This window comes from Oncorhynchus masou, chromosome 17 (assembly GCF_036934945.1).
Source record: "Oncorhynchus masou masou isolate Uvic2021 chromosome 17, UVic_Omas_1.1, whole genome shotgun sequence".
NCBI classification, from domain to species: Eukaryota; Metazoa; Chordata; class Actinopteri; order Salmoniformes; family Salmonidae; genus Oncorhynchus; species Oncorhynchus masou.
The window spans coordinates 25482088-25507659 of record NC_088228.1 but is presented as its reverse complement, the minus strand read 5'-3'; the positions used below and the strand labels follow the sequence as shown (position 1 = coordinate 25507659).

The following is a 25572-nucleotide window of genomic DNA, read 5'->3' as shown; positions in this document are numbered from 1 at the left end:
ATTAGTCTCGCTACTCACTAAGACACTGGGAGATGCAGAATATGTCAGTATATCATTTGACTTTGGCCAGTGGCTGGGTTTTTATTGAAGGACTCATATCAGACAACATTAAAGGGAAATGGACACACCAGAGAGGATTTAAAATCTTAATCAAATAAATGTCTCGTTAACTGTGCATTTCTAATATTATAAATAATAAAAAGTAATCCAATCGACAAACATCACATCAGCCCTTCTGATTTTAGCTTCAGTGGTTACATTTTTTTTTTTTAAATAAACAAATATCACAAGCTTGAGATTCAAAAACAAACATTGTGATTAATGGTTTCTACTGCTTTGGAGATCACCAAAATGTACAGTGTATGCTAAAATCCAACAATAACGGCAGACAAAATGAGGGGCAATGCCTTTTGAACAAGAAATATTTTATCAAGTCTTGACAACCAACAAGGATATAAGGGACTAGAACAGAAAACACCCCAAACATTATGGGGAGAAAAAAACAAACATTTGATATAGTCTGCCATTTACAACATTTACTTATTTTTTCACAGGAAGAGACACGGTCTCTGTCACGATTCAATCTACAGCCCTCTCCCCAAACGCTGTATAATACCTAGCGAAAGCCAGCAGGGTGTGAAATGGTGTTTTGAAATAAATGAAACTGACTATGAAACAGTGCAGTTGGGAGATATTGCTATGTCAAGCTGACAGGCAAGGCCCGGGAATGAAGCAACAAAGTTATTATCCCAAAGAAGAGCAAAGCTGGATTAAATAAAACCCATGATGCCTATAGCACTGAGTCTCTTTCTCCGTCAGCGGCTCCATTATTGACATAGAAGAGGAGGGCAAAGCATCATGGGAAATCAATCTCAGTGTCTTCATTCAAAACTCACATCTTAAAACTCAGTTCCGAGTATGTACCATACAAATGATATGTTTTATATTGAGTGTACCACAATATAAAACAAAATGTTATGCTAAAAATCTTCTACTTTGTGATCTGAGTTACGGCACTGAATGAAGTACAATTTATAGTATTTAATGATGCCATATTAATTCATGTATGCAAGTCTTTGGTTATTGATGATCCAAATAAAGTGTTTAAGGAAGCAGAATCCCAAAAGACTCATTTAGCTTTACGGCTCTAGTGGTGACATGTCACAGGAGAAGACTTTGGGTCATTGGCATTGTGATATAATGCATATGACATTTAAAGCTAAGAGACACAGTGTAAGCCTTGTACATTTTTAAGGTGGACTCCTATCCTGGGGTTAGACAGGTCCTGAGGACGGCGAGACAATGATATGTGAGAGACACGGGACAACGGGGGGTTGAGGTGGTAGAGGTAGAGAGAGGGGGATGGAGGGTTGATAGAAGAGAGGGGATAGGTGTTTTGAGAGGGAGGAGAGGACCTAGTCTGTGCAGTTGGCGAGGTTGGGGGAAGGGTGAGTGTCATGGATGAAAGACCTGTATGGAAAGTGAACCTCTCTTAATGCTTTGTCCCTACTCATTGTAGCCTCAGACAAACCTCTGGATCTCCTGGGACAAAGAGGACTGAGCTCCGTAGGGCGATTATTGTCATGGATGAGACAACACACAGTCAGCCAAAAACGTTTGACTAAAGTTGATGTATTTTCTTCCTAATGGAATGGGAGGCATTACTACCAAAACCATTTTGAGACTTTTTCATAACATGTTACAAATCTATATGGCAAGTAATCTATGTCATCGCCATAATAGAGCTGATAGCAGTGTTCCGTATTGGTCAGTGGTTCCCCCTTCTGGTGAATGATCAGACATGTTTAAAAAAGGCTTTCCACATTCACATCTGTACTGTGGCTGTTTGTGCTGACTTGTCCTGACTATCCATTTGAAGGAAATACACTTGATGCAACTTTTACATAGAAAATATATGGTCTTTATTTTGTATTATCAAAAGATAAGACTAGTCCTCCTTGATTTTTGAGAGCAAGGATCCTGAAGATGAGTGGGTAAGGTCAGAAGGAGGCAGAGACGTTTGAGGACTACAACGACATAAAACAAAATGGATTTAGTTCTTAGTTCTTGCAATACTGTAATATATATGTACCACTAAGGTCTATGAGGTGCATTAATAGGCTTACCCGAGAAAGGGACCAATAGACCTTCTGCGTTGGTTGGACACCTCCAGTTGTGGAAATCTAAGATAATTTATTAGAGATGCACAGTAAGTACAGGTAAGTACTTCAGACAATAAAAACCCAGAGAGACAACTGAACTGTAAACAGCATGGGTCAACACTGCCTTATGACAGTTGGTTGGGAACTTAGAACTTACTCGGAGGAAGCAGGCGTAGAGACAGATCTCCGCCTAGCCATGGAGCCCTTGGCAGGGCTGAGAACACTGGCACACACTGCAGAATAAACATCACAGACAGGTCAGTGTATTGTATGACACTTAAGGCCGGCTCCAAGCATTAGCGGTCGCTTAGCGCCCCCGGCCGCTAGGGAGCGCACAACCCCAAAAATGTATAAATACATTTTAAAAAACACTATGTTTTTTGGAACTCAGTAGGGGTCTCAACTTAGTGCTGAGAGTTAGAATAGAAGAATACGCAAGTTTGAAATTTAGTTGTGTATGAGCAGTTTTTCTCTTATTTTGTCAGCCATTGACAGTCACTCAATTAGCCATGTCAGCTTTAAAAAACTGGATTGGTAAGTTAGTCTAGCCAGTCATGGAAAAATGAATAGAATTGCAGGAAATAAACCCTCAAAAGGCTAGAACCGCCCATCACAATGCAAAAAATAACCCACAGTATTGCACAATTATGGGCTGACGAAGTTTCTTACATTCTAGTCTGGTTTGAGGCAGGACCAGATTGAGACCATCATGCACAGTAAACCTAAGGGTGGTGTAATCGTCTGTGGACAGAGATAGAGGAACATCTCATTGAACTTTGATTTTGAAAAAACACACACCACTGCATACTTTCCACTGCTTTACATAAGCCTAGCTCTATAAGGGTTCATCATATGAAGAACCGTCTTGAAATAACATCCCTCAGGACTCACCCATCATGGACATGGTAGTTTGTACCTTCCGGTACCAGTCAGAGTTGAAGGGATGGAGGTAGTCATGAAGCTCGGTGGAGTCTTCTTTCTTAGAATTATCTCCGACTATCCCTTTTTTCACCTTTTGGCTACAGAATCTGCAAGGCAAGCAGGGTCATCATCGGATAGTTCAAGATCCTCTGGGCAAAAGGTTGGGAGAGTTTCAGAAGGTGCTGGGCACACTTGGGATGAGGTGTTGCCCACGCACTCACTTTTTCCAGCAGAAGATGAGGTTAGGGAAGACAGCCATGATGGCTTCATGGAAGAGCCCTCGGTCCACCTTGCCCATGGCAAAGGCCTGCTGGATGGAATCCCTGGCAGTTTCTGCTATGTTAACCTGTAAAATAAGACAATGAGGACACACTATCAGATACCAGTAGATCAGAATCATGAGATAGATGAGATAGATAAAGTATTTAAAATGACTAAATTATAAAAATATCCAACTGGAGTCTGTGTTCTCATGAGTTTTGAATTTAATACCAGCCACCTTGAAATGTAATGTAAAGAGCAAGCTTAATATTTCACACGTTATCACTCAGCTCTAATATACAGTCAGTCAGTGGATGAGTTACTTAGAAACCATACCCTCAGTTTGGGAGAGATCTCTGACTTGAGAAAGAGCTTGATGATCATCTCTGCTTTCTGGTGTAGCAGAGCATTGTCATTCTCCCCATACATGCCCGCAGACGCCATCATAGTGCCCGAGTCTGCCATGTTCCTGAAACTAATACAGCACCACAGCAAACACACAAATATAGTTCCTTCGGCAGTTATTGATGATGCATTTCAGGTGAGTAGGCAAACCAGAAATACTTCCCATCCAGTAACTAAATCACAAATGCTTTCAATATTCAGTTTAGGAAGTTATAATAGATGAATCAAAAGTCACCTCTCTGTCTCCAGGTAGAACGACAGATCGTTAACAAGGAACTCCACTGTTATCAGTTTGTGGTTGATGACTCGCCTCTTCAAGTGGGACGAGTCTACCTCCTCCGAGGACAGGTCAACGGATTCAATTTGCCGGCTCCCCATTGATGGCATGTACCCTGAGAAACGTAAAGTTATGAATGAATATAACTACTGTATCCTGAAAGATCCAGTACCATCATCTGAGAACCCAATGGGAGGCTGCTGTAAACTGGGTTCTTGAGAGCTAACTGTCAACTGCAGAGTAAATAGTGGCATCCAAGCTATAAAACCTCACCAATGTGTGGGGTAATGCCCATCTCACCTCCGCACAGATATCACTAACAGTCAATCCCTAAAATGACGCCCACTACACCGTATACCACTAGAAAACTCCTGCTTCTTGCTGCTATATGCCAGCGAGATAGCCTCCATACTCCTGTGGAAGAGATGACGCAAAAAAAGCTTTCCCACGGACTGGACAAACAAAAAAGCTGGTCACACTAGCGCAGGATCGTCACGCAGCCCAATAATCTGAGGGAGTACAAAATGAGTGAGGATGGCTAGTAGGTGGTCCGGAGGGGGGCGAGTAAATTAGAGAAGTTCGAATTTTTTAAACACCTGAAACAGCTTTTTCCTGCAATCTATAATCATTATGCTTCATCCTTGCTTTTCTAAAGTCTACCAACCTAGCCAGCAGGCATGCCAGCTAAGATAGCTTGTCTAACCATCTACTCTAACTTGATTGATAGCCTGAAATATCTTTTTGGTAGCTAGTTATGAGGTTGGGAGATTGGGAACCTACTGTATCTGGGCTAGCTAAAGCCAACTTCATAAAAATGTGGCTAGTAGTATTACAGAAATAAATAAATAAAAATGAACAGGACAAATCTGAGGGGGCACGTGCCCCTGTGGCCCTTATAGGCATGACGCCACTGCACTAGCAGTGTTTTTTATGTTTATTTTTTTTATTTAACCTTTATTTAACTAGGCATCAGGAACCCATGTGGGGTCACCTGATTTCAAAACGGAGTAGCACAAGAGAAACTCTGATTTTTTTAAGTACTCAGGCTGATCTGTTATAGACTGCCATAGCCCCAATAAAAAATTGTAACAATGGCCATTGATAACATAATTATTATTTTTACATGGTGGTGTCGCGGTCCAAATAAGTTTGGGAAAAAGGGAGAAGCTAGAAGGGGATAGCTAGCTGAGTACGTAAAGAGTCACGGATAATTCGTGGGAAAACACAATGCGCTTAGCCGAAGCTAAAGCCATGAGCAGGGAAGCATCTACACTTTCAGAGTGGAGAATGAACTTCCCTGAACAAAAAAGGTCCTGTGGAAACATACAAAAATGCCCACAATAGAACAACAATAGAATAGAGTTAAAATGCACACCATTTAAATGCACACAATCCTTCCATGGAGCATGTCTGGGCAGAGGAAGAATGCGCTCTAAGAAAAACGAATGGGGGCAAGAAAAGTGAATGGTTTTGTTCTCCAGAAAAGGCCACCAATGAAAGAAGTGATAACTGGGGTAGCAGTAGATATAAATGTTGACCAGCTGAGGGCAAAGATTCCCGGTGTATGTGATGCTCGTCGTTTGAAGCGACGCAGACAGGGTGGCGAGAGTGGGGAAAGAGAAGAGTCATTGCCTGTTCTTTTGAGTTTTGAAGTTGAGTGTTTGCCTGACAAAGTGAAGGATATAGGATATATAAGATATCCCGTAGCAGTGTATTTCCCGAATACATTACGGTGTTACAGGTGTAAAGCTTATGGGCATATGGCAGCAGTGTGTAGGAGGGAGGGTCCAATGTGTGAGAAATGTGCAGAAGGGCATGAGACAAAAGAAAGTGTAGTATTGGGAAAAGTAGTAGAATGTGTTAATTGTAGGGGTGCCCATGGAGCTGGGGATCAGAAATGTCCCGTGCGATAGAGGCAGGTTGAGGTTTCCAGGGTTAGAGTAGTGCAGAAGTTGTCATATGCTGAGGCAGCGAAGAAAGTAGTGGATGATGGGTTAAGGAGGAGGAGTGGTGAGAGTAATAGAGATTTACCAGTACAGAGGGATAGGCCAAAAAGTGAATTAAGTTTCAGTAAAATTGGATTTTTAGCATTTATAGCAATGGTTATTAATTGTACTGCAGGGATGGATCGGAAGTCTCAGAAAATGGAGGTTGTGGTGGCATCTGCAGAGGTCTGCAGAGGTATTTGGGTGCAAGTCTTGACAGCAGAAGAGTTACTGGATGTGTTAAGTGGTGATGTCCCATCCTTTGGCATGAGGTAGGAAAAAAAACAATTTAATTAGTGGAGTAGGGGGGGTGTTAATTGTATTGTATATCATTTTGAAATGAGTGAGTATAGTGTTAGATGGTAGGGTATTTATTTCGTAATGTTTTCTTTTTCAAGTAAAGTATAAGGGAGTTGTACTCCAGTCTAGTAGATGGCGATAAAGCAAAAAATGGGATGCCAACCGCCTTTAAACCTCATAGAAGACGCCTCATGCTGAATAATAGCAATACATTTGGAGGTAAAGCTCTGGCCACCCAGACCCCTAGTTTCCAACTCTCTCAACCTGGTCTCAGGGAATTTTATAATATTCTGTACCTAAATCCGAGAACTCCACTTAGTATGCTATGTTACATTTGGTATTGTTACTTAAGATAGATATTTACTTAAGGCAATAAACGAAACGAGGGTGGTTGGTTGGGGTGAGCATTTAACGTTAACGCAAATGTCTAACAACCCAAAGGTTGCGAGTTTGAATCTCATCACGGACAATTTTATCTGATGTGCTACTTTTCACCTACTTTTTATCTACTCTGCGTGCTAGCTAACCCTCCTCTAACCTTACCCCTTTTAGCTAACCCTCCCACTAACACTTAACCCTCACCCCTAGCCTAGCTGGAGTTAGCGAGCAAGCTAACATTAGCCATCTAGCTAGAATTTGTAACATATAATACGAATTGGGTGATGGACATCCACAAATTAATACATACCATACGAAACATATACTAAATGGGGTGTCTCTGATTTACGTACAGAATAATATGACATGCCCTGAGACAACAGATAACCCCCCACCCACCCACCCACGGATCTCCGCCCAACAGGCGAATGATATCCGAGAACCATGGATTCTTGGGCCATTGGGGAACAAGAACCAACAACCAGCCCTACAGGAGGAAATGCGTAGAGTTTGTGCATGGCCACTGATGCACTCGTTTATCCACTATGAGCCAATGTTAGGAGGGAGAGACACCCTCCTTGTCGTTAGAGTGCCAGAACACCATCACCATGCTTCTAACGTTACGTGGGCGATGGATGATAAAATGCTGTTGAAAGACACCCAGAGTCTAGCCCTAATTACATCACAAGTAAAGTACTGGAATGGTAGAGCTAAACAGGGGAACTTACGTAGAGAGAAGTCTTGCCAGTTGTGCCTGAGGTAGCCCTCAAACTTGCTTCTGGTCAGATTGTCCTTCATGGCATGTCGGAATTTACAGATGCTTTTGATGAACCCGGAAAAGACGCTCCACACATGTTTCTATAAGAAAAGGATGAACGAATTTTGTGATAACAGAATAGTTAACCTTATAGAAATATAGACGTGCCACAATAGGAATTCAGTAGTAGATTCTAAGTTTGAACATATGTCCCAGCTGACACAGGTTCATCTAACTCTCTGTCGGTATTCGGCAATGGAAAAGTGGTGACCACTCACTAGTTTGTTTGTAAGGACGATGGTTCTTGTGCTGGTGTCAGTAACATTGGTACAAGGAGGAAAGGTATCTTGATACTTTTTGAACCTGCAGAAGTATAAGGTCTCCAATAAATACAACAAGAACAACAAAATGATTCATATTTTTGTTGGTGGTACATTCTAGATTAATCCATATTTGGAGTAATAGTTTAGAAAAACACTGTTGTAGAGAACATCCTACTGTTTTGCTACAATGCTGCTGCACCATACATAATAAATTATACAACATTTTTACTTTGTACAAAAGAGCACACCACAATTTTGTCCAACAAAATAACATCTGTGTCCATTAAACCTTAATGCTTTGAAGCCATGCAGTAAAACATCTGTTGGAAAATATGCATGTTTTATGGACATGTTATGATCCAACTACACATAGTAAAAGGCAGGTGTCCTACACACTGCAGATAGTGTCTAAATATAGCAAACATTCCCAGACATACATGTGTTGAGTAGTATTAATAAGAAGAGGTATTTAATATGAACTCATCATATAATAAACTGCTGTAATAAATAAGTTGGGATCACTTATCACTTATCACTTATCAAGGTTCAGTACCAGGTTGCCTCCAGAGATTTGATAACCAGATCCTGAGCTGCAAAAATGATGTCCGGAGAAACATATCTCATCTTGGGGATCTGAGAGATGAGGTTGGCGCTGCACTGAAGATAATCCTCTACAATGACAGACAGACAGGGGATTTAAATTATGTTTTGTTAATAATATGCTGGGTTTAGTGTGTGGAAAGGCAGACGTGATTTACGGTCTCAAGCAGCCGCAAGGGCCACCAGAGGGTGTTATTAGAGGTCAAACGACGGCAGAAATAATAGCGCCCTCTGGCTGACCTTGGGACTGGGTCTCTGTAGGCAGGCAGCTGATGGCATTAAAAGGCTTTCTTCATTAGCTGTGATAGCAGTTGATAAAAGACTGCTATTTAGCCGTGAGCAGCAGATTTGTGATATATAGGCAGTAGGGCTTACTTTCTTCATTCTTGACTAGGAGTTCATGAAAGACAGCGGGGACTTCCAAGCCGAGAATTACGAAAGTACTGTCAAGTAAGGGTTAGTCGAAAATCTGCTTCTTAGGCTATGGCTAAATAGCAGCCTGTTATAAACGGCTATCATGGCTAAAGATGAAAGACGTTTTACTTTAGTCCCATCAGCTAGTAGGCAGACAGGAGGCAAAGGATAAGGTGCAAAAAGTGTGGGTTTTATTAACAAAATGGTAGAAGTGGTAGCAGAGGTAGACCTACATAATAATGTCCCCAGAAATATGCACAAGCACTTAGTCTACAAAAACAAACAATGTGGACAGTCATATGCTTTCCCCTTACAAAATCAATATAGGCTTACTAAATAAGGATTTGGTTGGTAGGAAACAGGCTATGGGCACTGTCAAGACAAAATGCAGCCTAACCACATACAGATATTCTCCCCTTCAGAGCATACAGATCACTGGTAAAGTCCGGTAGAAATACCTTGAGCCCAATCCCTGTGCAAAACCATTGCATCAACAAGCAGGGGTGCTTAAATTAACTGGTTGAAACCTAATTTACAAGCTGAAGACGATACAAATGTGCAGAAGTAGACTATCATAACACCACATCACATTCACAGGCCTTTTTCAATCTAACCTGTATACATTTTTAATATGAGAGATCTCATTAAACAAATAATACATTGACAAAATGACAGAGCCCTTGGGAAAAGGTGTTGCGTGTTTGAATCAAATGAGGGTGTACGCAGAGAGGATGTGTACGAGTGGAGCTCAGTGAAGCAGCAACAACCACAAAAATAAATGCACAAACTGAAAGAAAATAATTTCACTGGAGCTACAAAGATAACTGGAAAACTTGTTGGCAATGAAGAGTATTTAGCTGTTGTTGGCTACACTTGTTTAAAAACAGTAGGTTAACTGTTGTTGGCAATGAAGAGTATTGAGCAGTTGTAGGCTATGCTAACCTGGACTTAGGGGAAGGCGTAACATAGTAAACATAAATGCTGGACACTCGATTTAGTATATTTTACGAATTGCAATTTGTACAATATGTCACGAATTCGCTAAACTTGTATATACGTCACAAATTCCAATTTCCTAGTGGCTTACGCTAGCTAGGGTTACGGTTAGGTTAAATGGTTAAGCAAGGGTTAGCCAACATGCTAAGTTGTTGCAAAGTGGCTAAAAAGTAGTTGCAAAATTTCTAATGACCTAAAATGGTACAATTGTCTGTGATGAGATTCGAACACGCAACCTTGGTTTTTGCATTAAGTCACCTTCTGTCTTATGTAACCGTACCAAACATAACATAACCATACCATGTAACCATACCAAACGTAACATATCATACTAATTTGTGTGTCACGGATTTACATTTACTTTGTTACATCTAATCTAGTAGACCAGGATGGCTACACATGTTTAAAAAGAGTAGGCTAACTACTGCGGTATGCGCATATCATAACTAGGCTAACATACTGTACAGGAGAGTGTGGCTTTGAATTAAGTTGAGCGCAAGTGTTATGCCTATAGTGACATAACATTGCCTACTGTATATCTGAAACAAAGTCAATGTGATTATTCATGAACCTATAAGGCAGGGAAATAGTTTCCTTCTTAGAGGACAACTTATTCTATTATAATCTATTCAGTGTGGTTACTAGCGTCTGCTCGTCTGAGGAAGCGGGACACGATGCTGTTGATCTTGGTCTTCTGGAGGAGGCTGTCGACGTTCCGCAGTTTGTCCACCTCGTGGTAGAAGTTCAGAGCTCCGTGAGCATCATAGGCCCTCAGGTAACGCTTGAAGAAGTCCAGGTTGGTGGGACTTCTCATCACCTCCTCTAAAAACCTTGGTCTCATGGAGGGTTTTTCGGCAAAGCTGTGGTCCTTGTCCTTCATAAGGTGGAATGACTTCTTAGGACAGGATGTCACCACTGGCTTCTTTGTCTCTTCTGAAGGACACATTTTATTGTTATGTTTCATTGACTTATTAATCATTGAAGCTGATAGGAAAAGTTTGAATGTAATTTGTATCATACCTTGTACTGGCTTCCAGTCATAGTAGAGTCTGTGAGTTTTACTGATTGCCTCCACAGCCACCTTGGGGTACTTCTCAGCCAGGGTTTCAAACGGAAGGTCATACAGATCTGAGACGTGAGGAGAAAAAGACATGCCTCTATTTTACACCAAATGGCGAGAGGAGGACAACTCTTGTCCGTAGAGTTCAGTACTTATTCTACAACCAGTTAGTTCTTACTGGTCTTTCTGTAGTGCAGGTGAACAGAGCCTCCTGTCCTGATGTCCTCTAGGGGCAGCAGGGCCCAGGTCTCCTCAGTGAGAGGCTCAGCGCAGGCCTGACAGAGAGCCAGAGCCTCCCTCATCCTCCTCACCTGCTGCTCTGGCGCAGTGGGAGCACTGGAGGGCGCTGTAGCTCTACGACTCACTTTCCCCTTGACCTCATTCTGAGTGAACTGAGTGAGAAAACGATGGAGCGAGGAGTAAAACTACAGTTCCACTATCCTAATAATCAGATTAGAAATTAGTTGGTTACCAGATAGAAGAGAATGACTTTGTCTTCTTCATCCAGAAATGCATTGTAGGTGGGACCCAGAATCTGCTCAAATGGAGAGAGGGAAAACTTTGTACTGACACTGAATACATGACTTTGTAATCAAGGAGTGAGAAGAAGTATAAATAATAAACCGACTTTCCATGTTCTCACTTTGATGTCCACCACATACTGCAGTCAAAAAAGATTTAACACCCACCTGGCATAGTTCCTGCTTGGCCGTGTAGATCCAGGGCATCACATTGCCAGAGGGGAGGAGGTTTATGAGGTGGCAGACGGTGGATTTGGTCAGGTAGGTGGTGCACCACTCACCCTCAGGGCGACTAACACACTGCCACCCATCACTCAAGTACACAGCCATGATCTTTCTAGCCAGCACCTGTCTCAGAGCCTTGGAGGGGCCATCCTCCATCTTGAGCAGGAGGTTGAGGAAGCCATCCAGCTCCTGCCACAGTCCCAGGTGGTGCAGCATGACCCTCTGGCCACTGACCCTCAGGAAATTCTCATAGGGACCCCCAGCAAGAGCATCAGCGGACAGGGCCAGGGAGAGGTGCTCATCGTAGTGTGGTGTTCCCCAGACCGGTCTGGAAGGAGGATCGGGAGTAGAGGGGACAGGGGTGGTGGTGATGGAGGGAAGGTGGCAGATGGGGGTCTCCATACAGGCATGAGGGGGGATGATGGGGTCAGTGCTGCTGCTGTCCAGATTGGACAGGCTCTTGGAGGGGAGTATGGGCACGACAGGGAGGGGGGCAGTTCTGGGCCCAAGACCAGCAGAGCTCACCTTTCTGAGGAGTGGAGTACTGGTACTTCTCTTTGAGCTCCCACTTCCTCCTCTCTTGCTTCTGCCCTCCCTTTTGCCATTGCCCCCATGTGTCTTGTCCCCACTGACCACAATCTCCTCCCCATGCCTGCTCATGAGGTGCACAATATTGGTACACTCTCCCTGGTCTCCGTCCCCGGCCATGGGCAACCACTGCTGCATGGCCGGCCCATCGGGCATCCCTGCTGCCCCAACCCTAAGTCCTGTCCCAGGCCTCTGATGGGCCCTCCACAGCAGCCTCTTCCTGACTTTGGAGCAGTAGGTCCGGGTCACTGTAGGGCCCTCTGATGGTGGCGAACCCAGACTCCACCCCAGTGGGTCAAGCAGAGCTGGGATCTCTACCAGGGTGAGGTTAGAGGCAATGTCCTCGTACTCTTTGACGATGGAGGCACACTCTTTCAGTTTGGTGATGGAGAGCTTACAGGAGCAGAGGTACTGGGGCAGCCAGTAGGACTGAAGACGGCATAAGGCTTTGGACCTCATCTCATACAGAATCTGATCCATCCCACCAGGTTCACTCCCTGAGAAGATCTTCAACAAACCCTCTGAGGAGAACCATGGTGTCAAAAGAGGTAACATGGGGGTTAACAGTGTGTCATGGTGTTACACATTGTGACATGGCATGACATAATGGTGCTTACATAAACTATGTACAGTATAGTATCCATGTTTACTTTGTTGGTATACATTCCATAAGCCTACTATAATATTGCCATACATATGTAGCAGTGTGGTGTCAATCAATCATCAATCAATTTGTATGTATTCAGTCCATTTAGCAACAATATGTCACAAAGTGCTATATACAGCCGAAGTTGGAAGTTTACATACACTTAGTTTGGAGTCATTAAAACGCTTTTTTCAACCACTCCACAAATTTCTTGTTAACAAACTATAGTTTTGGCAAGTCGGTTAGGACATCTACTTTGTGCATGACACAAGTCATTTTCCAACAATTGTTTACAGACAGATTATTTCACTTAATTCACTGAATCACAATTCCAGTGGGTCAGAAGTTTACATACACAAAGTTGACTGTGCCTTTAAACAGCGTGGGAAATTCCAGAAAATTATGTCATGGCTTTAGAAGCTTCTGATAGGCTAATTGACATCATTTGAGTCAATTTGAATTGCAGGTGCACCTGTGGCTGTATTTCAAGGCCTACCTTCCAACTCAGTGTTTCTTTGCTTGACATCATGGGAAAATCAAATGAAATCAATCAGAAAAAAATTGTAGACCTCCACAAGTCTGGTTCATTCTTGGGAGCAATTTCCAAATGCCTGAAGGTACCACATTTATCTGTACAAACAATAGTATAAACACCAGGGGACCACACAGCTGTCATACCGCTCAGGAAGAAGACTCGTTCTGTCTCCTAGAGATGAAGTGTGAAAAGTGTGAAAAGTGCAAATCAATCCCAGAACAACAGCAAAGGACCTTGTGAAAATGCTGAAGGAAACAGGTACAAAAGTATTTATATCCACAGTTAAACGAGTCCTATATCGACATAACCTGAAAGGCCGCTCAGCAAGGCAGAAGCCACTGCTCCAAAACCGTCAGAAAAAAAGCCAGACTACGGTTTGCAACTGCACATGGGGACAAAGATCGTACATTTATGAGAAATGTCCTCTGACCTGATGAAACAAAAATAGAACTGTTTGGCCATAATGACCATCTTTATGTTTGGAGGAAAAAGGGGGAGGCTTGCAAGCCGAAGAACACCATCCCAACCATGATGCACGGGGGATGGCAGAATCATGTTGCGGGGGTGCTTTGCTGCAGGAGGGACTGGCGCACTTCACAAAATTGATGGCATCATGAGGTAGGAAAATTGTGGATATATTGAAGCAACATCTCAAGACCTCAGTCAGTGGAGTGAGTTAAAGCTTGGTCGCAAATGGGTCTTCCAAATGGACAATGACCCCAAGCATACTTCCAAAGTTCTGGCAAATTGGCTTAAGGAAAACAAAGTCAAGGTATTGGAGTGGCCATCAGAAAGCCCTGACCTCAATCATATAGAACATTTGTGGGCAGAACTGAAAGATTGTGTGTGAGCAAGGAGGCCTACAAACCTTACTCAGTTACACCAGCTCTGTCAGGAGGAATGGGCCAAAATTCACCCAACTTATTGGTGGAAGCTTGTGGAAGGCTACCCAAAACGTTTGACCCAAGTGAAACAATTTAAAGGCAATGCTACCAAATACTAATGGAGTGCATGTAAACTTCTGACCCACTGGGAATGTGATGAAAGAAATAAAACCTGAAATAAATAATTATATTATTCTGACATTTCACATTCTTAAAATAAAGTGTTGATCCTAACTGACTTAAGACAGGGAATTTTTACAAGGATTAAATGTCTGGAATTGTGAAAAACTGCGTTTAAATGTATTTGACTAAGGTGCATATCAACTTCTGACTTTAACTGTACATAAACTGTAGGCTAACCCCTATGTGTCCCAAATGGCACCCTAATCCCTATAGTGTTCTACTTTTGGCAAGTGCTCATAGGGCTCTGGTCAAAAGTCATATACAGTAAAGGGAATAGGGTGATATTGTGAACAAAGGTCCTCCTGTGTTACCAGAGGGGACGCGACAGGTGGTCATGATGCTGGAGCCCTCAGTGAGGTGGACAGCTTTGATGACAGTAAGCAGGGCCTGGTAGCGGTTTCTCTGGCTCCCATCCTGCTGCCAGTGTATCTGCAGGAGACGCTCCACTTTCACAAAGAACGTCACCAACTCCTCTCCTTCAGGTACACAAGACGCACGCACACACACACACATTGAGGACGGAGGAGTAACATTCGTTGAGGGCGGAGACTAATCGATTGTAGGGGGGATTTTGGGACCAACCCAGATAACCAAGCTCGACGACAACCCAGATGTCATATCCTCACACATATTTGCTTACAATAATAGGAGTAACCTGATTAATTGGTCAAAACTTAAAATGGTACACTCTAAAGTATACAAGTTGTTTTTCAGCTTTATCTGTGCCTCAGATCACACAGGAAACAGAATTCTCAGAGGGTTAACTCATGACAATCCAATCTTAAACTGTCTGAACATCTCTCGCTCTGTACCCAAAGTAGCAAATGTCTCACTGTTCTCATTGTTCAATTGAAAGTTGTAACAGTTTCACATCAGTCAACATATGTACTGATGCATATACATAACTCAGAATGACTATATAATCTTGAGACTCAGAAGAAGAATTTTAATTTGCGCCATTTGCCTTTTAGCCATGCTTTACCATCATACTATTGGTCTTACCTGTACCCTGAAAGCTCTGTATTAAAATGTTTACTTTTACCGGATCCTGGAACTCAAGTTTCCTCTTTAACCTTTCAAAGTCAACTTGCTACTGCAAAATGCAGTCTACAACTCACACAAAACCAAATGCCACACTTTGTGGTTGAAACAAACAAGGACCACTGATTACATAACTTACATTTCAGTAACTTTCTATCTCCGGAGTATTATGAAATTAAAATTCTCATTTTCAAAGCCATAAAATATATTTAAGTAGTTTCTTAAATCTAAATAATCTCAGAGACAATAAAAAGTCATACCACGAGTGCCTTTGACAAATGAACAGAAGCGCCTCATCCCTCTCACACTGCCCAGGCATCTCTTCAGCAGCCACTGGTCTGCAAATGTCCACTTCAGCACCTCTGAGAAGGGAATAGCACAATGGACAGATGAGAAGAAGACTAGAATAGAACAGAATTACATAGCATCCTGGCCCTCCCTTCTCCCTCCCTCTCATATACACACTGGTCACAACACATGCTCTCATCAATACCTTTGGTCTATGCCTATATATTATCTCAATGCTTCAAATGGTTTGCTAATACTTAATACAGCCTGGCCTACTATTACGGGGTGTACCATTGTCTAATGCTTTATTGACCGCTGTATAGTCTTTCCTTGGATGGAAACGAATATTAAAGAGTATTTACCTCCATCATCCCTGTATTGATTATGCCTAACATTCTCTTAACCAGAAAAAAGCACACTCTTGCACAACAATCCGTTCAACCGATCTACTTCAAACACTGAAATTGCTGTTTGATGTATTTAAGTCTTGACCTTTAGCTTGGCATGACGAAAACTGCAGGAACTCTGTACACAAGGAATAGTAGTTATACAGCTCTGTCTGTTTGAAGTAAACGAACCGATGCACGCTCAGCCATACAAGGAATCCGCCTCTTCTCACATCCTACAATGGCAATGAATGACAAGCAAGTCAGTAGCAATTTGACTTATTAACTTGAATGTGGTAATCATGTTGAAGATTTGATTGTTTTGTGTACCAAAATTAGTGTGAATAATTCATTAACTTTTCTAATATGGCTTGGTTACCTGGATGCGTGGAATTTCAGGACAAAGGTACCACTTGTTCTCGGATAGAACACATAACGGAGTCTGACCAAACACCTAGGCCAAGATAAATATTACAGAAATGAGTGTATCCAAGATATAAAGGATCTACAAAAGTGTTGATTAACAAGAAATCCGTACATACTGGCAAATTCAGAAATGTATTGAAGAAATCCACAAAAACGTCATCCTTGAAAAAGTCTGCAAGCGCTTTATCACATTGTCCTCCTAGAAATAGACCATAGACAAAAGTCTGTTTTCTTAATTAATAAGATGTTCATAAATTATGAAATTCAAATGTTGTTTCTGCTCCAAATGAGCATGCATAGAGTAAAACCATACATCAGTCACAGCCACCTACCTGTCCTTGGTGTCATTTGAGTTGTGTACCCTCGCATCTTAAACTTCCAAAAGACATCCCTTTTGTCTGATCAATGGCGTTCTGGTAAAATGATGTAGTTGTCTATATATAGATGACAACAGGCTTATAGGGACACCATGACACATTTTTTTTAAAGTCTTGCATTCTTGAAGTGATGTCATAGATGTCAAAAGTTCCAAATGTATCATTGTTGGGTAAAATTGGAATGTCTTGTCTTGGCACTAACTCACACTTTGTACTCACCTTCCACTCTCTCTCTCTTCTCATGGAAAACCAATACCTCAATGCCAAAGAATATTATGTAGCTTGTCCTGCTACTCTACAGTGAACAGGATATGATATATCATATATGATATACTGTATACCACAGGAGGCAGGTGGCACCTTAATTAGGGAGGAGGGGCTCGTGGTAATGGTTGGAGCGGAATTAGTGGAAGGATATTAACAAAATCAAACACTTGGTTTCCATGTGTTTGATGCCATTCCATTCGCTCTGTTCCAGCCATTATTATGAGCTGTTCTCCCTTCAGCAGCCTCCTGTGATATATACCATTATATATTGTACCCTTTCTCTAATCCCCATCATTATTATTATTTATTATAATCATTATAATTGTTTTTACTGTTATTGTTGTCATTATCTCACGTCACTTTAGCAACGGCGGCTTTGTCATTCATGCTAATAAAGCTTATCTCAATCTAAATCGGAATCTGATATGGGCTACTCCCAAACAATACTGTACATAAATGAACATCCTGTAGTATGTCATTGTGCGGAACTCTGATTTGATCAATTTTCCAGAAACGATAAATGTGTACCTACAAATATTAATGTGAATGATTTCTATAACATACCAAGGTTCTTCATCAAGTGTATTATTTTCTAAGAGGAATAACTAGTTCAACAATATGTAATTGGTATTCAATTGTATGAAAATATAGGCCTTGACTTCTAGTTTATGAGTACATCAATAGACAATATAAAAAAAAATTAACACGGGGCGGCGTTTGGAATATAGCTACCGCCAGCCAGGGTATCTTTTCTGATGAGAGGCTTTTTGAATGGGTTTTATTTTCCCTGAGATGGAATTTCGTGCTATGTTTTTTAAATTGTACCCATTGAATCTCGATTGCCTTTAAATATACATATATTTACAGACATTTTAGTTATTACTGTAACCTAAAGTTAAAGCTTTCTGGTCTTTGTAATGGTGTAGGAAGGACAGTCAGTCTACTTCTAGATACATTGGGTATTAGATACGATGGGTTCCGTACTTGATCCATTGTAGCAGTCTCACAAAATGTCACGCAATGCTTTTTAACTATACAAGAGGGCGTTGCGTCTCGAACCCCGTCCAATGATCGAGACTCGTGTGCTTCAATCACCTTGGATTACACACATGTTTTTTTTTCTCTGACCAATCATAGACGCCGAGCTACAGCTCTCACGTTATAAATTAAACTGAAACATGAGTTAGAGCCGAGAGAATGAGAGAACAACTATCGGGAAAATTTCAACATTACATTGGACCTGACAGTCCTTTCGTTTTTAATATCTGTTTTTACAGGTAATTAACTCCCTCTTTCCTTATGATAAACTGTCTACCCTTATTTGACCCTTTCTATTGTAGCCTAGTTATTTCCGCGTTCCAGATAAGTAGAAGGCACATTTTTGTTTTGTTTCCAATTGGGACACGTTGTCCTTTCATTGGAAATGGTTGTCTTAAGTCAGATTTAGTGAAGTTTGTGGTGTCTTTGCTGATTTATTGACTTCCTCTCCATAATGTAGTGTTCAGTTAATTGTGCTGTAAATTGATGTAGGAAGTGTCTGATGCAATAGCGTCGCCATGACTCCAGTGTGTGTGTGTGTGTGTGTGTGTGTGTGTGTGTGTGTGTGTGTGGGGGGGTGGGGGTAATTCTGGGAATGACGCAAAGGTAGGGGCGTTGGTGTCGTTTATGGTCGTAAAGGAGGATGATGATAAAATGTTATTGGGAAATGGGTTTATTAGTGTAACATGGATTCTGTTGGTCTGTAGCCTACCAATCCGGGAATGGTCATCTGATTAACACGCTGTGATCAATATGGCCGACTTTTTTTTTGTTTTGTCAGATTTGCTCTACTTGAAGTGGTGAAAACCATCTGTTTTGACTCTTGCCATGGATTTCAATGAAAGAAAATGCTTAAGATTTGTCTTCACATTTATTCTTTGATTAGTTCTGGAACAATGAGCAATCCGGTCTCTGAGTTAGCTGTTATGCAACACATCTTCCAATTGTGGTCAACGAGGTTGCGGCTTTGACGTGTAAACTCATCATACCTGTTGACGTTTTTGTATCTCCCTAGGTGTTTTATAACAAATAATATGGCTACGTCCTCCAGCGCAGAACTGAGTAAGGCTGTCAAACAGCAGTACATGGACCTCCCTCAGGGAGACAAAGTCCAAATCATGTATGTCTGGATCGATGGAACCGGAGAGGGACTCCGCTGTAAGACCAGAACACTGGATTCGGAGCCCAAGTGCATCGAAGGTAAACAATGGTTGTTGGTTGACATTTGACACAAAGTTCCAGGGGATTTATGAGTTTTGTAGCCTCGCCTGCCTAGTTTACGCAAGTCACTCAACAACTAACTCCTTCTTTGCCTTAATTCTGTAGAACTGCCTGAATGGAACTTTGATGGCTCGAGCACCTACCAGTCTGAGGGATCAAACAGTGATATGTATTTGATTCCTTCTGCAATGTTCAGAGATCCTTTCCGCAAAGACCCCAACAAACTGGTCCTGTGTGAAGTGCTGAAGTACAACCGCAAACCTGCAGGTAACTTCTAAATCTTGGTGTGCATCTGTCTAGCTAAGCTTTTTAAATCTATTTTTACTTCAGTGTATAATATAGGTAAATTCTTTGCACAGAAACCAACCTTCGTTTGACGTGTAATAAAGTTATGGACATGGTTGAGAACCAGGTCCCTTGGTTTGGCATGGAGCAAGAGTACACCATTTTGGGCACTGATGGACACCCATTTGGCTGGCCCAACAACGGCTTCCCTGGCCCACAAGGTAAAGACTGTTCTTAGTGGTCTTTGACTGACTATGTAAACTTCTTCACCGGATGCGTTACTTTGAATGTGACGGTAACTATTCTTGAACCAACCCTGTCCTTATGTGTACAGGTCCCTATTACTGTGGAGTGGGATCTGACAAGGCCTACGGTAGAGATATTGTGGAAGCCCACTACAGAGCCTGCCTGTATGCTGGGGTCATGATCTGTGGAACCAATGCTGAAGTCATGCCTGCACAGGTAAGCACAATTTTACTTGTGTGTATGCATTTATTTTTTTGCTCGTCTAATGGCTGATCCTATGCAATGAGACTTATGTACGTGAACACTGTTTTCGTCTTTCTAGTGGGAGTTCCAGGTTGGCCCTTGTGAAGGCATCAGCATGGGTGATCACCTTTGGGCAGCTAGGTTCATTCTCCACCGGGTGTGTGAGGACTTTGGTGTGGTGGCCTCATTTGACCCCAAGCCCATCCCTGGAAACTGGAACGGCGCTGGATGCCACACCAATTTCAGCACAAAAGAGATGAGGGAAGAGGGTGGGTTGAAGTGAGTACTGGATCATATGAAGATGCGTTCATACTAGGTTTAATCAGTAGTCGTAATTATTAAATTGTACCCATCTGTATGCTTTTGGATGTGGAGTAAACCCAGACTTATTAGAATGCTCTTAAGGCAAAGCAGATGGTGTTGACCACCTGTGAGCTTTTCTGTGATGAACTAATCTCGCCTTCTCACTGCTCCAGGGCCATTGAGGAGTCCATTGAAAGGCTGGGGAAGAGGCATGGCTACCACATCCGTGCCTATGACCCTAAAGGGGGACTTGACAATGCCCGTCGCCTTACCGGCCACCATGAAACCTCCAACATCCACGAGTTCTCTGCCGGTGTGGCCAACCGCGGTGCCAGCATCCGCATCCCTCGCACTGTGGGCCAGGAGAAGAAGGGCTACTTCGAGGACCGCCGCCCATCTGCCAACTGTGACCCGTACGCCGTGACTGAGGCTATAATCCGCACCTGTTTGCTTAGCGAGGAAGGAGATGAACCTGTGAACTACTAGATCTAACTAGAGCCACACCTCTGGACTGAATCCCCTTCGCCACCACCCTTCTCCATTCTCATTTTCTAAATGGCTGAAAAGTCAAACTAGTTCTGTATTTGTTATTTTTCACTGAAATTATTCTAACCTTCTAAATGGCTTAAAGTTGGCTGGTCAACTTAACACGGAATTAAATCTGTTTAACATAAAAACAAACATTTAATGAAAGCTGGTGGCTGACAGGGCATTGTCTTCCCCTTTCGAGTCTTCTTGTGGGGAGTATAACAGTTTTTAAATCCCCATTTGCTCTCGCGTTTCCTGCAGTCTGTCAAACTGAAATAAACTAAAGCACATGTGGACACTGACGACTATGGCTGGGCGGCATGTGTAATTGTCTTAATAAAACCTATGGCTAGTTTGTGTACTTTATGCATGTTGACCTGGATTTTTTTTTAAACTCTGTACCACTTTATTTCAATGTTACTATGTAGGGAGTTTTTAAATGTCAACTTTCAGATTTTACACTACTGGATCAGATTTTACACTACTGGATCATGTTGTATGGTACATTCTTCAGACGTGTGGCTCCAAATCCTGTCTTATCCATTTGTGGAGTTCCTGTGAGACTCATGAAGGAGTTTTATCCTTTCTCAACTGCTTTCTTGTTCTGGCACATGATTTGGTAAAACCTGAATATGCTGAACTTTGTTTTTATTTAAACTTTACTTTTTACCACGACTGACTGTTTCTTGTCTCAACCGGTTTACTAAAGGCCAACATGGCTGCATTTAAGCAGGCAGTCAAATTCTGAAAACATCTTCCAACTCATTTTGACTAGTGATATTTAATCTGCCTGTCTAAACATTGCTGACTTGGCATGTAGAACTAGTGTAATAATTTAGCAGAATCAAGGCATTCCTGAAGTGAAACCAAGCTGATGGAACTTCATCGCATTGTACATAATTCCCATTGAGTGCCAACCTGCAAAACTGGCAGTCCCCTAGTCAAAGGGTTTGTGTGGTGGATGGTCTCTGGATTGTATTGCAATTCACACATTTAAACAAGCAATGCAGGGTGTTCTCTGGCATTGATGCCTAGGAACATGATCACAGTAATTGAATCTGGACTAGACTTAAAATATTTCTCACCAGCACAGGCACAAGGGAGACATACATTTTCAAGATTCATCTGTGATAAGCGTAAACTAAATGCAGGCTGTACCTTTTATAAACCTTAATTAACATGGTGTGAATAGTGTTGTGTATTGGGATACAGCTGGGCATGTTGCTCTTTCATGCAAGGGTGTTGGAATGTTTTCCAGCTACATGTACTGTAGGAGGAGATATTTACAACTGAAATGACTGAGTTGGAAAACATCTAGCCTCTCCCACCAGGGCTTATACACTGCTCAAAAAAATAAAGGGAACACTAAAATAACACATCCCAGATCTGAATGAATGAAATATTCTTATTAAATACTTTTTTCTTTACATACTTGAATGTGCTGACAACAAAATCACATCAATGGAAATCACATTTATCAACCCATGGAGATCTGGATTTGGAGTCACACTCAAATTTAAGTGGAAAACCACACTACAGGCTGATCCAACTTTGATGTAATGTCCTTAAAACAAGTCAAAATGAGGCTCAGTAGTGTGTGTGGCCTCCACGTGCATGTATGACTTCCCTACAACGCCTGGGCATGCTCCTGATGAGGTGGCGGATGGTCTCCTGAGGGATCTCCTCCCAGACCTGGACTAAAGCATCCGCCAACTCCTGGACAGTCTGTGGTGCAATTTGGCGTTGGTGGATGGGGCGAGACATGATGTCCCAGATGTGCTCAATTGGATTCAGGTCTGGGGAACGGGCGAGCCAGTCCATAGCATCAATGCCTTCCTCTTGCAGGAACTGCTGACACACTCCAGCCACATGAGGTCAAGCATTGTCTTGCATTAGGAGGAACCCAGGGCCAACCGCACCAGCATAATGTCTCACAAGGGGTCTGAGGATCTCATCTCGGTACCTAATGGCAGTCAGGCTACCTCTGGCGAGCACATGGAGGGCTGTGCGGCTCCCCAAAGAAATGCCACCCCACACCATGACTGACCCACCGCCAAACCGGTCATGCTGGAGGATGTTGCAGGCAGCAGAACGTTCTCCACGGCAGTGTGAACCTGCTTTCATCTGTGAAGAGCACAGGGCGCCAGTGGCGAATTTGCCAATCTTGGTGTTCTCTGGCAAATGCCAAACGTTCTGCACGGTGTTGGGCTGTAAGCACAACCCCCACCTGTGGACGCCGGGCCCTCATATCACCCTCATGGAGTCTGTTTCTGACCGTTTGAGCAGACACATGCACATTTGTGGCCTGCTGGAGGTCATTTTGCAGGGCTCTGCCAGTGCTCCTCCTGCTCCTCCTTGCACAAAGGCGGAGGTAGCGGTCCTGCTGCTGGGTTGTTGCTCTCCTACGGCCTCCTCCACGTCTCCTGATGTACTGGCCTGTCTCCTGGTAGCGCCTCCATGCTCTGGACACCACGCTGACAGACACAGCAAACCTTCTTGCCACAGCTCGCATTGATGTGCCATCCTGGATGAGCTGCACTACCTGAGCCACTTGCGTGGGTTGTAGACTCCGTCTCATGCTACCACTAGAGTGAAAGCACCGCCAGCATTCAAAAGTGACCAAAACATCAGCCAGGAAGCATAGGAACTGAGAAGTGGTCTGTGGTCACCACCTGCAGAACCACTCCTTTATTGGGGGTGTCTTGCTAATTTCCTATAATTTCCACCTGTTGTCTATTCCATTTGCACAACAGCATGTGAAATTGATTGTCAATCAGTGTTGGTTCCTAAGTGGACAGTTTGATTTCACAGAAGTGTGATTGACTTGGAGTTACATTGTGTTGTTTAAGTGTTGCCTTTATTTTTTTGAGCAGTGTAGTTCCATGGCTGGAAACAAGACTAGAAAACATCCCATGTAACCTCTGACCCTTCTACACGTGTTCCTGCTCAACACCCAAAGTGCGGTACTTATAGCCTGACAAGTTAAACACCAAGTGACAGGCAGCTCCCTACCATCGTTGGCACTGATTTCTTTGGCACATTTCATTGTTGAATGAGTACGCGATTCTTGGGATTCACAGCAAATCATTTCTGAGAGGCGTTTACTTGGTGCTAGGGCTGGAATAGGTTGTACGTGGTATCTTCACAAGACTGGTTCTCTGAGAGGCGGTAAGGGTATTTCTTGCATGCCTGGGGTCATGTGAAGAGAATAACGCTAGATATATTGTATTAAGAGTTCCTCATGTAAACCACCCTTGTCTTCCGTCATGGTTGGTAGCAGACCTGGAGGTTAAACTTTAGTATGTTAAATTTCCCCTCTGAAGCCCAGGCCATGCAAGGCTATATTCAACTCACGCACAGTAACTGATGCACATTTGATTTGATCTGACAACTATTTTATATGACTGCGCCACTGATTTTCTTAACATGTCATCCACTTTAAAGTTTGTTAATCGATTTAAGCACCTTCTGGGACTTCACACAACTCTCACATGGATGCTGAGGGAAATGCCACATGATCCTAGTGATCTGAGCTTGCAGCAGCAGCCTGAAGTCTATCCTGTGTTTCTGTCGATTCATCACTGTCCCCTCCCTTGGCTAAACTAGACCCAAACCAAGAAATTTTGATATTTATGGGACATTAACAAGTCTTTTAGCCAGGGAAGATGTCAGTCACAGTATTTAACATGTAGAGTCGTCAGGTGTTAGAAAGGTTATTTCTTTACTCTGTAAGGGAACAAGGGGGTATTTTTTCCCATAAGGGGTATACTACAAATCAGGGTCAATGTGTTGGCCAGCTTACATGCCTAAATATTATGAAATAACATGAAATGGGTATGGTCTAGTTGACTCAACAACCCAAAACACATACTTAAATTTTAGCTTTCTTAACGAATCAGAAAATCAATAGTTATTTCTGGTTCTTTGTTCAAAGCTAGCTGGCTAATTCATTGATTGTTCTTTGTAGTGTACCCCTCTGGAAGTACAGGAACATCCACACTTCACAGGACATGCGTAAATAACAGCGCCTCTTCAACCAGAGGAGGCTGAAGAAATTTGGCTTGTCACCTTAAACCCTCACAAACTTTTACAGATGCATAATTGAGAGCATCCTGTCAGGCTGTATCACAGCCTGGTACGGCAACTGCACCGCGCACAACTGCAGGGCTCTCCAGAGGGTGTTGCGTTTTTCACAACGCATCACTGGGGGCAAACTACCTGCCTTCCAGGACACCTACAGCACCTGAAGTCACAGGAAGGCCAAAAAGATAATCAAGGACAACAACCACCTGAGCCACTGCCTGTTCACCCTGCTACCATCCAGAAGGCTGGGACTGAGAGACTGAAAAACCGCTTCTATCTCAAGGCCATCAGACTGTTAAACAGCCATCACTAGCACAGAGAGGCTTCTACCTACATACAGACTTGAAATCATTGGCCACTTAAATAAATGGAACAGTAGTCACTTTAATAATGTCCCTTTAATAATGTTTACATATCTT

General features: G+C 42.6%; 2 protein-coding genes across 2 annotated transcripts; one reads left to right on the top strand and one right to left on the bottom strand.

The window, feature by feature from the left end:
* Positions 1-1718: 1718 nt before the first annotated feature.
* Positions 1719-12653, bottom strand: LOC135558244 (regulator of G-protein signaling protein-like). Its single transcript, XM_064991971.1, has 16 exons — positions 11529-12653; positions 11312-11374; positions 11018-11231; positions 10800-10907; positions 10422-10712; positions 8323-8440; positions 7725-7809; positions 7418-7547; positions 3985-4141; positions 3681-3819; positions 3305-3429; positions 3054-3190; positions 2832-2903; positions 2320-2395; positions 2127-2183; positions 1719-2027 (listed from the first exon to the last, which is right to left on the bottom strand). The coding sequence occupies exons 1-16, from the start codon at positions 12651-12653 to the stop codon at positions 1949-1951; spliced, it is 2976 nt and encodes a 991-aa protein (XP_064848043.1). The 3' UTR covers positions 1719-1948.
* A 5722-nt stretch (positions 12654-18375) lies between these two features.
* Positions 18376-21742, top strand: LOC135558765 (glutamine synthetase-like). Its single transcript, XM_064992868.1, has 7 exons — positions 18376-18483; positions 19260-19444; positions 19571-19732; positions 19825-19971; positions 20085-20212; positions 20319-20518; positions 20716-21742. Exons 1-7 carry the CDS (start codon positions 18404-18406, stop codon positions 21026-21028), a joined length of 1215 nt encoding a protein of 404 aa, XP_064848940.1. The 5' UTR covers positions 18376-18403; the 3' UTR covers positions 21029-21742.
* Positions 21743-25572: the final 3830 nt, after the last annotated feature.

What these genes read in the sequence shown, in the direction of transcription:
- LOC135558765 (XM_064992868.1), top strand. Translation starts at nt 18,404, where the DNA reads ATGAGAGAACAACTATCGGGAAAATTTCAACATTACATTGGACCTGAC. An exon ending in GTACAACCGCAAACCTGCAG is followed by an intron (nt 19,733 to 19,824) that starts GTAACTTCTAAA and finishes TTCTTTGCACAG; the next exon opens with AAACCAACCTTCGTTTGACG. An exon ending in AGGGAAGAGGGTGGGTTGAA is followed by an intron (nt 20,519 to 20,715) that starts GTGAGTACTGGA and finishes TCACTGCTCCAG; the next exon opens with GGCCATTGAGGAGTCCATTG.
- LOC135558244 (XM_064991971.1), bottom strand. Translation starts at nt 12,653, where the DNA reads ATGGATCAGATTCTGTATGAGATGAGGTCCAAAGCCTTATGCCGTCTT. An exon ending in TGACTGGAAGCCAGTACAAG is followed by an intron (nt 10,713 to 10,799) that starts GTATGATACAAA and finishes TGTGTCCTTCAG; the next exon opens with AAGAGACAAAGAAGCCAGTG. An exon ending in GCCTCAAACCAGACTAGAAT is followed by an intron (nt 2,396 to 2,831) that starts GTAAGAAACTTC and finishes TTTATTCTGCAG; the next exon opens with TGTGTGCCAGTGTTCTCAGC.